General features: G+C 43.3%; 1 protein-coding gene across 4 annotated transcripts in view; it reads left to right on the top strand.

Annotated features, from left to right (window-relative positions):
* The window catches only part of LOC123750822 (organic cation transporter protein), a 233852-nt gene that overhangs the window by 202073 nt on the left and 13630 nt on the right, over positions 1-18149 (top strand). For all 4 annotated transcript variants that reach the window (XM_069333457.1, XM_069333474.1, XM_069333467.1 and 1 more), the window contains 2 exons: positions 6144-6337; positions 10257-10336. In XM_069333457.1, coding sequence (XP_069189558.1) covers positions 6144-6337; positions 10257-10336 — 274 coding nt within the window. The remainder of the gene's footprint in view (positions 1-6143; positions 6338-10256; positions 10337-18149) is intronic.

Genomic DNA, 18149 nt, shown 5'->3' on the forward strand with positions numbered 1-18149 from the left:
TTATTTCCGCGTTGCTATATCCGTTGTTCACCAATACCTGAGTTACTCTTTCAAACTCTCTACTCACGTTGCTCCATTCAGAGCAGTGGGTAAGCGCTCGACGAATATAAGCATTGAGAACACTGGCTTTGTATCTTTGGGGGCACTCACTTCTACCGTTCAGGCATAATCCTATGTTGGTGGGCTTGGTATATACGTTGGTGCTTAAAGAGGTTCCTGTTTTTGTTATTAGTACATCCAAGAATGGCAGACTGTTATTTTCACTATTTTCATGTGTAAATCGGAGTACTGACTCTCTCTCTAGGTGTCTTTTTAGGTCAATTAGTTCATCTGAGTCTTTTACTATTACGAATATGTCATCTACATAACGGCAGTATACAGTTGGTTTTTGTCTGCTACTGAAGACCCTATCTTCGATGGTTCCCATATAAAAATTAGCAAATAAAACTCCTAAGGGGGAGCCCATTGCTACTCCGTCTATCTGTAAATACATGTCTCCTTGTGGACTGATGAAAGGGGCTTCCTTTGTACATGCTTCGAGAAGACTTTTCAAGTGTGGCTCAGGTATGTCTAATTTGGGGGTGCTCTCGTCTCTGTATACTCTGTCCAGTATCATTCCTATGGTTGTGTCGACTGGGACGTTGGTAAAAAGGGATTCAACGTCCAGGGAAGCGATGATTCCATCGGGCTGGGTAGATTTGATCAATTCTAGGAAATCTGCTGATGATTGTAGACTAAACTTACTTGGAGTGTATGGAGTTAGGAGTTCATTGAGTTTCTTTGCCAGGTGATAAGTTGGGGTTGGTATTTGGCTGATTATAGGGCGTAGTGGGTTACCTGGTTTATGCGTCTTAACATTGCCGTAGGCATATCCTAAGCCATAGTCGCCTTGAAGTTTATTGAAATGCACACTACCTTTCTTTGCGTTGATTGCTGTAATTGTTTTGTTTACTTTCCGCTTAAGGTCTTCTACGGGGTTCCTCGTGATTCGTTGAAATTTGGAGTCGTCACTTAGGATGTCGCTAATTTTGTTCATGTATTCATGGGTAGGAATCAATACATATGCTGCTGTTTTGTCGGCTTTTCTTATTGTTACGTCTTTCAGATTTTTTAGTTGTTTCGCTGCTTCTTTGAGTCGTGGGGTTAAGATTGTAGATGAAAATGTTCCTCGTTTTTTCCCTGCTTCTGCAAGTAGTTCAGCTTGAAGTGTGTCAGTGGTGATGACTTTTTTGTTGTCTTCTAGCTTATGGATATCGTCCAGAAGCATTTCGATTTCCAGGCGTTTTTGATGCATCTTTGGTTTAGATAAGAATTGACAATTTAGACCAAGATTTAAGAGGTCTCGTTGGTCCTGGGTAAGATCATAAGAAGTCAGGTTAAAGTAGCCATCTTTAGGACGAGGGATTTTTAGCTGTCCACCGTTTAGGGCTGTAAACTTACGGAGTGTCTTTGTTTCTACAAGAGTTTTATGTTGTTGTTTCAGGTTAAATAGTTCACTGTTGATGGTTTGCTTGAGTTGGATAGGGATGTCGTACTGGGTCTTATTGTTTTGTTTAACAGATGCTCCGCCTGCTCTATAAAGGTTTGGAGGGCTTCCTTCTTCTTGTTTAATTGATGCCGAATGAGCTCTTGCCTATACCTATAGGTAAACTCTGTATTGCGGACTGACAGCCCTAAACGGTGGACAGCTAAAAATCCCTCGTCCTAAAGATGGCTACTTTAACCTGACTTCTTATGATCTTACCCAGGACCAACGAGACCTCTTAAATCTTGGTCTAAATTGTCAATTCTTATCTAAACCAAAGATGCATCAAAAACGCCTGGAAATCGAAATGCTTCTGGACGATATCCATAAGCTCGAAGACAACAAAAAAGTCATCACCACTGACACACTTCAAGCTGAACTACTTGCAGAAGCAGGGAAAAAACGAGGAACATTTTCATCTACAATCTTAACCCCACGACTCAAAGAAGCAGCGAAACAACTAAAAAATCTGAAAGACGTAACAATAAGAAAAGCCGACAAAACAGCAGCATATGTATTGATTCCTACCCATGAATACATGAACAAAATTAGCGACATCCTAAGTGACGACTCCAAATTTCAACGAATCACGAGGAACCCCGTAGAAGACCTTAAGCGGAAAGTAAACAAAACAATTACAGCAATCAACGCAAAGAAAGGTAGTGTGCATTTCAATAAACTTCAAGGCGACTATGGCTTAGGATATGCCTACGGCAATGTTAAGACGCATAAACCAGGTAACCCACTACGCCCTATAATCAGCCAAATACCAACCCCAACTTATCACCTGGCAAAGAAACTCAATGAACTCCTAACTCCATACACTCCAAGTAAGTTTAGTCTACAATCATCAGCAGATTTCCTAGAATTGATCAAATCTACCCAGCCCGATGGAATCATCGCTTCCCTGGACGTTGAATCCCTTTTTACCAACGTCCCAGTCGACACAACCATAGGAATGATACTGGACAGAGTATACAGAGACGAGAGCACCCCCAAATTAGACATACCTGAGCCACACTTGAAAAGTCTTCTCGAAGCATGTACAAAGGAAGCCCCTTTCATCAGTCCACAAGGAGACATGTATTTACAGATAGACGGAGTAGCAATGGGCTCCCCCTTAGGAGTTTTATTTGCTAATTTTTATATGGGAACCATCGAAGATAGGGTCTTCAGTAGCAGACAAAAACCAACTGTATACTGCCGTTATGTAGATGACATATTCGTAATAGTAAAAGACTCAGATGAACTAATTGACCTAAAAAGACACCTAGAGAGAGAGTCAGTACTCCGATTTACACATGAAAATAGTGAAAATAACAGTCTGCCATTCTTGGATGTACTAATAACAAAAACAGGAACCTCTTTAAGCACCAACGTATATACCAAGCCCACCAACATAGGATTATGCCTGAACGGTAGAAGTGAGTGCCCCCAAAGATACAAAGCCAGTGTTCTCAATGCTTATATTCGTCGAGCGCTTACCCACTGCTCTGAATGGAGCAACGTGAGTAGAGAGTTTGAAAGAGTAACTCAGGTATTGGTGAACAACGGATATAGCAACGCGGAAATAAACGCTGCTATAAGAAGACACTTGGACCGTTGGTATAATTCAGAACCTAGAACAGAAACCACAACACCCCCAATAAAATTATATTACAAATCAACCATGCACAGTGAACATATAAAAGAGGAAAGAATAATGAAAGAAATAATCCGTAAAGGAGTAAAAAGCACTACTCCTAACCAAAACATAAACCTGATAATATTCTACAAAACCAAGAAGACTTCCGAACTCCTTATCAAAAACAGCCCGAAGCCGACGGAGAACCCTCTACAGCAGTCAAGCGTTGTATACATGTACACTTGCCCCCACGAAGGATGTAACCTTCAATGTAAGTACATAGGTATGACGTCGACCAAGCTGACGAGGCGTTTGACATGCCATCTTCAATCTGGTGCCCCTAGGAATCACATGAGACAAGCCCATGACATTACTCTAACAAGAGAAATGTTGAACAAGAATACTTGCATAATAGACAAAACCCAAGATTCAAGAAGATTACAAATTCTTGAGGCAATTCACATAAGAATAGAGCGACCTACCATGAACACCCAAATCACGGAACTATTTACTCTACCCACCATGAGAGTAAGGACAAGACAAGAACATATCGATGCCAACACAGAAGACAATGTCCAACATAACAGGCCAATTACACTGGATTAATCTTTGTGTTTAGATAGGAGATGCCTCGTATGGGCCAATAAGCCTTCTGCAGCCCCTATGTTTATCCCTTATGTATCCCCCCATGTTTTTCACCTTCATTGTATTATCACCTGACCTAATGCGGGTATAAAATCAACTAGTATTGTAAGATTGTTCACTTGAGAATGAACCATGGAGGTTCGAAACGTCGTGCAAATTATACAAATAAGTGTAATACACTCTATAGTAAATCACTTCTTTTCTTCACCTTAAAAGTACGAAAATGAGTTTTGGAGAACTCCTATTTCAATTAAGCCCTGATGCTAAGAAAATAGTTAGAGGGATAGAAGCCCTAAACCAGAAAATAATAAATACAGAATATGCGGTCATATTCAATGAAACATGTTTGAAAGAAAACCTGCTGCCAGTATACACAATATATATATATATATATATATATATATATATATATATATATATATATATATATATATATATATATATATATATATATATATATATATTATTAAATATGACCGAAAAAGTAAGATTAATAATTCTAACACGAATTTTCTCGATCTTTCTTACGTTTTTTTTCACTGTTGATGGTAATTCAAAGATCAATTCTCCAAAATTCATTTTTATTTCTAGTCTGACGCGACACTTGAGCGCGTTTCGTAAAACTTATTACATTTTCAAAGACTTTAGTTTACAAACACACAACTGAAACTGAATAGAGCTTACACATCTTCGATTTTATATCTACATTTGGGTGAGGTGGATGAGGTGAAAACAAACTTTCAACAATGGGTATTGAATGGGTATTAAATTCAAACACAAGACAGAACACGGAACAATGGGTATTGAATGGAAGTAATTGTAGAAAGCCTATTGGTCCATATTTCTTGATGCTTCTATATTGGAGCGGAGTCTTGAAGTGGGTAGAATATAGTTGTGCATTAATTGGCTGTTGATTGCTGGTGTTGACTTCTTGATGTGTAGTGCCTCGCAGACGTCAAGCCGCCTGCTATCGCTGTATCTATCGATGATTTCTGTGTTGTTTGCAAGATTTCTCTGGTGATGGTTTGTTTGTGGGAAGAGATTATATGTTTCCTAATGGAGCCCTGTTGCTTATGCATCGTTAAACGCCTGGAAAGAGATGTTGTTGTCTTGCCTATATACTGGGTTTTTTGAGGCTTACAGTCCCCAAGAGGGCATTTGAAGACATAGACGACGTTGGTCTCTTTTAAAGCGTTCTGCTTTGTGTCTGGAGAGTTTCTCATGAGTAGGCTGGACGTTTTTCTGGTTTTATAGTAAATCATCAGTTGTATCTTCTGATTTTTGTCTGTAGGGATAACGTTTCTACTGACAATATCTTTCAGGGCCCTTTCCTCCGTTTTATAGGCTGTGGAAAAGAAGTTCCTGTAAAATAGTCTAATAGGGGGTATAGGTGTTGTGTTAGTTGTCTCTTCAGAGGTTGCATGGCTTTTCACTTTCCTTCTTATGATGTCTTCCACGAAACCATTGGAGAAGCCGTTGTTGACTAGGACCTGCCTTACCCTACAGAGTTCTTCGTCGATTTGCTTCCATTCTGAGCTGTGGCTGAGGGCACGGTCGACATAAGTGTTAACAACACTCCTCTTGTACCTGTCCGGGCAGCCAGAACGCACTTCTCAGCCTACTATGCAAGGCCCGATTTGCCTAATAAGCCAAGTTTTCCTGAATTAATATATTTTCTCTAATTTTTTTCTTATGAAATGATAAAGCTACCCATTTCATTATGTATGAGGTCAATTTTTTTTATTGGAGTTAAAATTAATGTAGATATATGACCGGACCTAACCAACCCTACCTAACCTAACCTAACCTATCTTTATAGGTTAGGTTAGATTAGGTAGCCGAAAAAGTTAGGTTAGGTATGTTAGGTAGTCGAAAAATCATTAATTCATGAAAACTTGGCTTATTAGGCAAATCGGGCCTTGCATAGTAGGCTGAGAAGTGCGTTCTGGCTACTAGGTACGACATATATATATATATATATATATATATATATATATATATATATATATATATATATATATATATATATATATAATATATATATATATATATATATATATATGTATATTTTTTTAGAGAATTATACAAAAATAGGGAAGGGAGTACCACCTCTAGCTGGAAGAAGGGGGGACCCATAGCCTCGGAGGAAACCACGCATAACGCATTAGAGGGAATGTTTAGATCCCCTCCAATACAGTTTCTGTGTGCTTTTCTCCTACCACCCCCTTCCTTAATATATATATATATGTATATATATATAATTAAAAACCATAACAAAATACGTCATTCACCCCAAACCATCCGTCCTCAACACCACCAACGATCACCAACCTGTCACTCCACCACCAGATCACTCTGCTGAGCACCAGGAACATGCGCCGTCGGTGTCTGATCATATTCTTCTCGTGGTTCGTGGTGAGCATGGTGTACTACGGCCTCACCTTCAGCGGCGGCAACATCAACGCCTCCGTCTACCTCCTGGTGTTCTTCTCCGGCGCCGTCGAGATCCCTTCCTACTTCCTGGTCTGCTGGACCCTCAAGAGGTGAGTCGGCTTCTGAACTCTCACCCAGACACTGTCCAACCACTTGGACTGGACGGTAGAGCGATGGTCTCGCTTCTTGCAGGTCGGCGTTCAGTCCCGAAGGTCCAAGTGATTGATACCATTCCTTCCCCCCGTCCCATCCCAAATCCTTATCCTGATCCCTTTCAAGTGCTATATAGCCGTAATGGCTTGGTGCTTTCCCTTGATAATTCCCTCCTCAGACACTGTCACTATAATCATTCTGTGCAACTTTATGTCTGAAAGAGAGTGTCTGTCTGTCTGTCCAAAGTTGCAGGCCAGACGCTCGGGCCTAGCTTCACCCAAATTGATACAGGGAGTGGTCTGGGGTTAGCGACGAACATAGGCTCATTGGAGTCGCCAGTATTCGAAGGAGAACAGCGTGCCAGTGCCACATTCAGACTCCCTGATGTTGAATTTTGCTTTGTAGTTACTTTATCCACTCTTGAGGATATCATAATAAGGATTCTGAAGTTTTCCCATGCCGGCTGTTGACAGAGATTGATATAGACAGAGACACGGAAGGGAGAGAAAGACAGAGACAGAAACAGAGACAGACAAAGACAGAGATAGACAAAGACAAAACCAGAGACATAGACTCAGAGAGTAGAAACTGAGAGACACAGCTTGAAACATAGACAGAGAAGGGAGAAACCGAAAGAGATAGATAGAGGGGGGACAGAGACAGATGTAGAGAGACCGAGAGAGAAGGAGACAGAGCCAGATATAGACAGTAGATAGATGCATAAATTGGATGATGGATAGACAGATGAGTAGATGTTGCAGGGACAGACGAAGATATAGAGGGATAAATAGATGGATGAATAGATAAATGGAAAGATAGTTGGATGGATAGGAAAGTGGGTAAGTTCATGGATAGATAGCTGGATAGACAAATGGATATAAAGTTAGATGGATATATAGATTGATGGCTGCACAGATAGATGGACAGAAAAATAGATGGAAGGATACATGGACAGATGGATGTATAGATAAATGGATAGATAGATAGGTAGGTAGATGACTATATGGATGGGAAGAAGGATGTTAAATTGACGGATAGATGGAAAGATGGATGGGTGGAGACGGATATAGATGTAGATGGATAAATAAATGGATAGATGGATGGCAAGATTGGTAGATGGATGGATAATGAATGGATAGATTTTGAAATTGATTGATTGATAGATAGAGGGATAGACTGTATCTATCTATATATCCACCTAGCTTTCTATTTACCTAACCATCTAGCTTTCTATCTCTCTATAAATCCAGCTTTCTATATATCTATCAGTCTATCTAGCTTTCTGTCTATCTATTTAGGTTTCTGTCTATCTACCTATCCATGCACCTAGTCATCTTTCTATCCGTATATCCACCCAACTCTCTTTCTGTCAATTTATCCATCTATCTCTTTGTCTATCCGTCCGTCTACTCATCTGTCTATTCATCTATCCTACACCTATTTATCCATCTTCCTTCTATCTCTATCTTTTCCTCTATCTTTGTCTCTGCCTCACTTTATCTTTGTGCATGTCTCCCTCTTTCTCTGCCTCTTTGTCTTGTCTCTTTCTCTCTCTCTCCCTGTCTCTATCTATCTATCTACCAATCTTTCTCAACAGCCTGCATGGGAAAACTTCAGAAGCATTATAATGATTGCCTCAAAAGTGGATAAAATAATATTCAGAGCTCCAGGTACCTAATACCAGTATGGTATAATCCTGCATAATAAGCGACGTGATTTGTACATGTTTACGATGAATACGGAGGTAATATAACACCTGATTCCATCTGTCGTTCGGAAAGCACTAAAAACAGGCAAAGCAAATATCAGCTATACGTTTAAGCATATGCCATTTATTGGCATAAAATTACACTATCAACAACAGGCCAACCTGCAAGGTACAGTATACGCCATATATGTCGGTCTCATTGTTTTTCAGTCTCTAGCCGTGTCTGTCAGCCTCTGTTTCTGAATCTCTGTCTCTGTCCATGTCTGTCTGTATCAGTCCAACCACTTGAGCTGGACGGTAGAGCAACAGTCTCGCTTCGTGCAGGTCGGCGTTCAATTACTGAGCGTCCAAGTGGTTGGGCACCATTCCTTCCCCCCGTCCTATCGCAAATCCTTATAGTACCCCTTCCCACTGCTATATAGTCGTAATGGCTTGGCGCTTTCCCCCTGATAACTCCCTATCTCTCTACTCTGTCTGTATGACCACGCACGTATTAGAGTCTGTCTCCTTTGCACTCTGGACACGTCCAGAGCTCAGAACTAAATTTCGTCATTATCGACTTAGGTGTCATCAGTTAGTTTCTTAAAAGTTGTTCAATGTCAACCAATCTTTTTCGGCTCATTGTATATGAAAAGTGCTGCAACTGTTCCAAGTTTCAGTATCGCAGCCTAAATAGAGAAGATTATATATATATATATATATATATATATATATATATATATATATATATATATATATATATATATATATATATATATATATATATATATATATATATTTTCAGCGAATTTTATACATTTTCAATAAGCCTCTACAACCACAAGTTTCAAATGAAATCATTTTTATGACACTCTTCTGTCACATTCGCATATAATAAAGACTCTGTGTGAGCGGATTTTCCAAAATATGTTTAGTTTTACTAAAACAAATAGTTAAAGTTCCCCCAAAAAATTGTGTAAATATATCATGTTTATTACTATTTATAAAATTAATAAATAAACTTAGGGAAAAACGCTTCATGCAGATTGTAGAGACATAAACTCTACATATAAGATGTAAGTTTCATATAAACTGAATAAAAATTGAAAGAGTAGAGATTACGTTTATTTTACTTGAAAAGAAATAATTAAAAAATAAGGTGCTACCATCTGTGGCTGAGGTTAACATCAACCAATTTTCTCCAAAATTGGCACCCTTACAGATAGGCTTACGTGCAGTCAGGTGTATAAGTTTCATGCAAATTGTCTGATAAACAAATAAGAAACAAAATTAACTAAATTTTGGGGGGATAAAACTAATTATTTTTTTGTATTATATGCTATTGTGATAACTGAGAGTCATAGACATTATTTCAGTCGACACTTGTGTTTGATGTTAATTTTTTACCATTTTGGAAAAATTTTGACACATAATTCAATATTTTTTTCTCCCTTCCTATGTATGCTACGATGCTGAAACTTGGGACCAGATGAAACCCTTTTCATATACAACTCGTCAAAAAAGTTTGATTGAAATCTAACTAGTTTTCATTTATTGCATATTTGAAACTGATAGTCTAGAACATTGTCTACTTGACATAGACTATGTTTTTGTTTGTGTTTTAGTTAAATCCATTCCTGGAGAATACCTTTTTTATCGTATTTAGTCCCTGGGCTGGTGTTTCTAGGATACGTGGTGAGCTTCCTATTCTCTGAGAGAATCCACTGAAACCCGATTACTTAAAAGGAAGTTAGTTACTAATATGTTAGGATGTTCCTAGTATAACCGTGTTTACTAGTTATATTGGGTGTTAGTAATCTAGTGTCGGAATTTCTGACATGGACAAGAATTATAGACACAGAAGGCTTGAATATATAAGAATCTCTGAATTACCTTTGTGGTATAACTCTATTACACGAGGCTGTAAAGAATGGCAGTGGCTGCGAGTGCCAAATCTTCGCCGTAGACCACTCTACTTTACGCTACAGCTACATCAGCCTACATCATGATCGTCATTCACATTTACAGTGTTAAGAACTAAAGGAAAACTGCATCTCTGTGCTTGACACACTAATGATGAGGTTAAAAGTTACGTTTTAATGTATACATTAACTTGCTTATGTTCTCAGGCGTCCCATAAGAATCATAACATCCTCACAATCATTTTAATGTACGTATTTTCTCCGAAGGTTTGGTCGACGTCTCAACCTGAGTGTTCTCTTCACCATCTGTGGAGCGGCGTGTCTCCTCATCCTCGTCGTGCCTAAAGGTGAGGCTCCAGTCAGTAGTGTAATGATGGTCACAGGTGAGGCTGTAGTCAGTACTTCGTCGTAGACTCTCTCTTCAATCGTCAAGATACATCTAACCAGGTAGTCCAAACCTCACCTGAATTTTTCGTCAAAACAACACTTGAACTGCTCCTCATGGTCACATATGACCTGAACGTTAAGTCCACACCAGACCTGGTCGCCAAGACCGAGCCTGACCTGGTGGCCAAGACCGAGCCTGACCTGGTCGCCAAGACCGAGCCTGACCTGGTCGCCAAGACCGAGCCTGACCTGGTCGCCAAGACCACACATAAGCTCTGCATTTGACCAGGCTGGCAGGTCAGCTGTAAAGTCGAGGTCAACTTAGTATATTCTGTCTACTATTTAATTTCATTCATTTACTTATTATGCACCCATTTATGCACACATTTACTTATTATGCGCCCAAATTAATTTTTCATGGATATTTTTTTTTTTTTTTTTTTTTTTTTACATGCAAGCATGCTTATAACTACAATAAAATGAAACAAATACAACATAGAACAGAACAAAATGACAACACAAACGTGCAAAAACATAAGGGAACAAGTGTACTAAACACAAAACCGCCGGCCGAAAGGGCCGACCACAAAACAGCAATAATTACAAGCAAATTACAACAAATAAGTTAAACACAGCGGAATACAATACAGAAATACCATACCAAAACATTAAATATACAGAACAAGGCTACCAACACCGCAACCACACACTGAGAGGCACCAACACAAAACGAAAATAATAATAACAATAATAAGAATAAGAATAATAACATAGAACCACAAATCCTAACACAAGAACATTACATCCACACAAACCAAACCCCGGACCGCACAGGAACCGGACACACACACACACAAACCACACAAATAAACCCACAACCACAAACTGGAGCACGCAGGAACGAGGAAACAAACCCGCCCCACCCACTCTCACACACCCGACCCGCACCCCACAACCAAGCACACAAATGGAAACAACCCACAACACACAATACACAAAGGAATCATGAGTGAGGAATACATTTCTCAGAGACAGGACCAAACGTCTCCGAAGCCCAAGGATACCTTCGCTTGTAGGCCTCCCAAATCAAATATTCTCAGTCTGTAGGGGGACAATCCCCCTGCCGGCGTGGGCCACTCATAAACTCGGGAACCACCAGATCAGGCGGAAACGGCCACTCCTTAAGCTCAGCGACGCAAGTCGCATAACGAGGCTGGGGAGCACAAACCACGTCCTTCGAGGTAGCAGACGACACCGCTGAAGCGTATGAGGGCTGGCGAGACGGCCGCATCGCCGTACGCACAGGAGCAGGGGACAATCGACGAGATGGTAACGCCTCCACCGAGACCGCAGGAGACGCTGAAGAGATGGCCGGAGACGGAAGAGGCGTCGAGACCGCAGCCGATGAAACGGGGACCGAGGAAGGGGCTACAAAACCCCCAGAGCGAGCAGCCTTTTTCAACACCATCACCAGGCCACCCTGCTCACCGTGAACCTCAGCAGGGGGAACCACCCCCCCACGAAGAACCGGAGCCAACCGAGGCAGGCGACGCACCCGAAACAGGAACCGCAGACACCATATCTGAAGCGGAGTCCGAAACACCGGCACCGGCATCCTCAGGCAAATGCACCTCCGCCGTCACCATAGTATGCAACACAACCGGTGCCACCCCTCCGTCGCCATCAGATCCACAAGCGTCGAAGTCGCCTACGTCAGCCCATGCTCAAGACGAACGCCGTGAATGCTTAGGCACCGGCCGCACATCATCACACCCGGAGGCTGACTCAGAGACACGCGCAACACAAGCCGGGCAAACCGATGCACGTCGCAGAACGGCAGCATCCTCAACCACATGGGGCACCAGACCAGGCTCAGGAGGAAGCGCCGGATCCACCCCATCACCCAGCACAGCCGGAACAGACGGCGAGGGTGCAGGGACAGGGCCAGACGCAGCAGAGGACGAACTGGAAGACGGGGGATGCGAGCAGAAGGCAGCCTGAAGAACCCCAGGGACACTAGTCGGAGCAGGACGATCACCAGGCGACGACACAACCTCCGGAGGAAAGGCGACAACAACAGGGGGTGCCTCAGGCGGCGCAACAGGCGACACAGGGGGCACATCCGCGGCTGAAGAGACTTCCACATCCACCGAATCCTCCTCCACAGGAAGCGGCGGAAAATCCTCCTCACTGAAGAGATTCATGGGTGCAACGGCAGGCGCAGAACAGTCAGCAGCCTGATGGCCCAAGAGGCCACAACGATAACACGTCCAAGGCTGGCAGGCGTAAAACACCCGAATGTTGTAACCCATACGACGCACAGAGGACGGAATATCTTCCCGGAGCCTCATGCCCAGGGTGCGAATGTTCGTCCTCTCACCCTTAAGGGGACTGGAAGATACCACGTTCACCCGCACACTAACCACTGCGCCATACCGGCCGAAGTACCGCCGTAGCAGAGCCTCCGGAAACTCCAATGGAGCCCCATGCACACTGACATAAGTGAGGGCACCACTCCGATCAGAGAGTGATACAGTGCCCGCACCATCAGGCAGGGGTAATGTCTGCCCCTCGAATCGACGGAGAAAGTCTCGATACGCCAATTCCTCTGTGAACTTCACTATCGTTCGCCGTGCCGTCACCAGCTCGACCCCATAAATGTTACTCACAGGGACATGAAGCAACTCACACACTAGCGCTATCCCTGGGTACCCAGCCCGGCCGGAAAATTCGAAGCCCACAGACTGAGCCCGCAGTACAGGGGGAAGGGGGACCCCCATCGTGAACTCCACGCCAGCACAGGCGGGCAGAGACACATACGTCCCCAAACGGCCAAAACTGGCAAACAACCACCAACTGCCGGAGCAAGCAGTGAACACGTCCACCCTCCACGACAGCCAGCAGTCGACTCTCATTTTTCATGGATATGATACCAACATCACATCATATATCAGACGTCGCCCTATCCCACTAGATTTTGAAGAAGCCATAAACAGTATGCCTATGCACTCTGCACCAGGCCCGGATTCTTGGAACTCCATATTCATCAAGAACTGTAAAAAAACACTATCGCAGGCCCTTCATATTCTGTGGAGACAGAGCCTAGATACTGGCGTTATCCCTGACATACTAAAAACAGCAGAGATAGCACCACTCCATAAAGGAGGAAATAAGGCAGAGGCATAAAATTACAGACCGATAGCACTAACATCGCACATCATAAAAAATTTTGAGAGAGTGCTAAGAAGTAAGATCACAAAATACATGGAATCACAGCATCTCCATAACCCCGGACAACATGGTTTCAGAACAGGGCGCTCTTGCCTGTCGCAGTTGTTGGACCACTATGATATGGCATTAGATGCTATGGAAGACAAACAAAACGCTGATGAAATTTACACGGATTTCGCAAAAGCTTTTGATAAATGTGACCATGGTGTTATTGCACATAAAATGCGTTCAAAAGGAATTACCCGGAAAATAGGCAGATGGATCTACAATTTCCTGATTAACAGAACCCAATGTGTAATAGTCAACAAAATAAAATCCAGCCCATCAACCGTGAAGAGCTCAGTCCCCCAGGGTACTGTGCTTGCTCCAGTACTTTTTCTCATCCTCATATCGGACATAGACAAGAATACAACCTATAGCACTGTATCATCCTTTGCAGATGACACTAGGATTTTCATGACAGTTGGCAACATAGAGGACACGGCAAACCTCCAATCAGATGTAGATCAGGTCTTTCTATGGGCTACAGAAAATAATATGGTGTTTAACGAGGATAAGTTCCAGCTCATGCGCTACAGAAAAATTGAAAATATAAAAACGGAAACCACGTACAAAACTCAGGCAAATCATGACATAGAACGAAAAGGCAATGTAAAGGATCTGGGTGTACTCATGTCGGAAGACCTTACCTTTAAAGAACACAATAAAGTAGCCGTCACAACTGCAAGAAAAATGACAGGTTGGATAACAAGAACTTTTCACACTAGAGATGCTATACCGATGATGATACTTTTCAAAACGCTTGTGCTCTCTAGAGTGGAGTACTGCTACACAATGACAGCCCCTTTCAAAGCTGGAGAAATTGCTGACCTGGAGAGCGTGCAGAGATCTTTTACTGCTAGAATCCACTCAGTAAAACATCTAAATTACTGGGGCCGACTAAAGAGCCTAAATCTGTACTCCCTTGAGCGCAGGCGGGAGAGATACATAATAATTTACACGTGGAAAATAATTGAGGGGCTGGTCCCAAACCTGCACACAGAAATAACATCACATGAGACCAGAAGACATGGCAGGATGTTCAGAATACCCCCGTTGAAAAGCAGAGGTGCAACAGGTACTCTGAGAGAGAACTCTATCAACATCAGAGGCCCGAGACTGTTCAACACGCTTCCACTACACATAAGGGGCATAACTGGCCGACCCCTCACAGTGTTCAAAAGAGAACTGGATAAGCACCTCCAAAGAATACCTGATCAACCAGGCTGTGACTCATACGTCAGGCTGCAAGCAGCCGCGTCTAACAGCCTGGTTGAGCAGTCCAGCAACCAGGAAGCCTGGTCGACGACCGGGCCGCAGGGACGCTGAGCCCGGAAGCACCTCAAGGTAACCCTATACCCATCCCGTGGGCGGTGGTGGAAAGGGTTACAGAGGCACATAATGGGCTCAGGAACCCCATAGTTCGTTTAGCTAAACAAGTAACAATTTGTGATGATAGTTCTATAATTGTTAATATTACACACACACACACACACACACACACACACACTGTGATGTAATTTACACAGATTTTGCAAAAGCTTTTTTTTTTTTCTTCTTTTTTTTTTTTTTTTTTTTTTGAGTGGTGACTGTGATCAGTGGTAAAGTAAATTAGTGAACTGTCACACAACGATACAGTGACTGCTTTGTGTAGACAGAGAAGAACCGACATCATCAATCTACTAGCACTTAGTGAATCACCTAGAGACAACGACGGATAACCATCGTCATCATACATCGTCCTTACTCATCTGGTTGTGTGAGCGGGAGGCAGACTGGTATGTACCCCCTCTCTGGTCAATTAATCAGGTGTACAGATTGAGGTAAAATATTATCAAATTCTTGTTCAGGATATCATATATAATTAAAATCTCAACGTGACTCATTTAGGTAGAGGTAACGCTTAAGGGGACTCGTGACACACACACGCACGCACGAGCACGCACGCACGCACGCCCACGTACGTATGCACGCACGCACACACAAAAACGCACACACATACGGACACAGACGTTCAGTCAGGGAAGAAAGGATTAACACCTTTTGTGGAAAAAGCCAAGCCCCTACTATACCCCACCTCCTCTCTTACCCCCCATCTGACCTGATCTGACCTGGTTGCCACAACCGCCCCCCACCCCCCAGTCCCCCGCATCCCCCTTACACATACTCTCCCCCTCTCTCTCTCCCACTTTCTCCTCTCTCTCCTCTCTCTCTCCCACTCTCTCTCTCTCTCTCTCTCTCTCTCTCTCTCTTTCTCTCTCTCTCTCTCTCTCTCTCTCTCTCTCTCTCTCTCTCTCTCTCTCTCTCTCTCTCTCTCTCTCTCTCTCTCTCTCTCTCTCTCTCTCTCTCTCTCTCTCTCCCTTCCTCTCTCTTTATCTCTCTCTCTTTATCTCTCTCTCTCTCTCTCTCCCTCCCTCTCTCTTTTTTTCTCTCTCTCCCTCCCTCTCTCTTTTTCTCTCTCTCTCCCTCCCTCCCTCCCTCCCTCCCTCCTGCCCTCTCTCTCTCTCTCTCTCTCTCTCTCTCTCTCTCTCTCTCTCTCTCTCTCTCTCTCTCTCTCTCTCTCTCTCTCTCTCTCTCTCTCTCTCTCTCTCTCTCTCTCTCTCTCTCTCTCTCCCTCTCTCTCTCTCCCTGTCCCTCTCTCTCTCTCCCTCTCTCCCTATCTCTCTCTCTCCCACCCCACTCTGCCCTTCTGACGAAACCTATCACGGCACCACTAGGAACAGGGTCAAGCATGACAGCCAGAAGCAACAGGGGAACAGGGAAAAGTTCAGGCGACGAAATGAAGAAAATGTTCGCCCAGTTTCTGGAGGACATCAAGAGTGAGATGCAGGAAATGATGCAGGAAATGAAGAATGAAATAAGCAATCTAAAAAGAGAGCTGACAGCAGCAAAGGAGGAGATTAGAGCCCTCAAAGAGAACAGTATCGATGCTGAGACTCAGATAACCACCCAGGGAGAAGGTGGTAATAATACTTTGGAAGAGAATGCCACATTAAAAGCAACATTTGCAGAAATGCTAAAAAACAACAACTCTGAAGTAATGTCTGCAGTGATGGAGGTAGCCATGAAAGCAGCCACCTCACAGGAAGCGGCACGCGCCACTAGCCAGCTGCTGGAAAGGAAAAGAGCAGTGGTAGCTGTAGGTATTAAAGAGCAGGAAGGCTCTAATAGGAAAGAGTGGAATGATAAGGACAAAGCAGCAGTGAATGAAATACTGAAGGCACTAGACATGGAAGGGGCTGAGCATAGCATTGAGAAGGTTTTCAGGTTAGGTTGGTACAAAAAAGACCGAGACCGTGTCTTAAAGATAGTGTTTGCAAACGAGAACACAAAGGACACGATTCTAACAAAGAAGAGCCACCTGCAACATGTGGGAGAATTCAAAAAAGTATTCCTCCAGAGGGACATGATGAGGGAGGAGAGGGCCATGGCGGCAGAAGCAAGGAAGAAGCGCAGGGCGAGAGGGGAAAACCAGGAAACCACAGCTCCCAACACATCACCCCCAGAGGCGAGGGGAGAACCCACAACCAGCTACCCAGTAACACCAGCAGGGAGGGCAACCCCACCACCCTCCTCTGCATAGAAAACCCCCCTTTCCTTCCTGTCCTCCCGCCCCGTTCACCCCATACCCTCCCTGTCCTTCCCCCTTCACTTGACCCCCCACCCCTCATCCCAGTATCCTCTGCAACCCTGGTATCCACCTCACAAATCCTCACACCCATGGCACAGCTTCCTCCACCAACAGAACATTCACCAAGGAGGAGATCTGAGAAGGGACAGAAGAAAGTGAGCCTCAAGGCAATGTACACTAACATAGACGGTATTACAAATAAAGCAAATGAACTTGGAGAATGGGTACTAGAGGAAAACCCAGACATAATAGCTCTCACAGAAACAAAGCTGGCGAAAACAATAACAAATGCAGTGTTCCCACAGGACTATTATGTTATGAGGAAAGAGAGAGAAGGAAGAGGTGGGGGTGGTGTAGCTCTGCTGGTAAGAAAATCCTGGGATTTTGAGGAGTTGGTTGTTCAGGGATGTGAAGGTTTCAGTGACTACATAATAGGAACAATAACAACTGGAGGGCAAAAAATTATAGTCGTAGTCATATATAATCTGCCACCAAATGACAGAAGACCTAGACTGGAATATGATAGAAACAATATGGCCAGCATTAACATAATAGAGAGAGCAGCTTCTGTTGCTAGCAGGAATGGACCTGGACTACTAATCATGGGAGACTTCAACCATGGGAAGATAGATTGGAAGAACAGAGACCCGCATGGAGGACCAGAAACATGGAGAGCTAAGCTGCTGGACGTGACAACAAGAAACTTTCTAAGCCAGCACATCAAAAATCCAACAAGAATGAGAGGAGAGGATGAACCAGCAATGCTTGATCTGATATTTACCCTAAATGAGTGGGATATAAGGGAAGTCAAGATGGAAGCGCCCTTGGGAATGAGTGATCACAGTGTATTGAACTTTGAGTACCTGGTAGAG

The sequence above is a fragment of the Procambarus clarkii genome, chromosome 4 (assembly GCF_040958095.1).
Source record: "Procambarus clarkii isolate CNS0578487 chromosome 4, FALCON_Pclarkii_2.0, whole genome shotgun sequence".
Classification (NCBI taxonomy): Eukaryota; Metazoa; Arthropoda; class Malacostraca; order Decapoda; family Cambaridae; genus Procambarus; species Procambarus clarkii.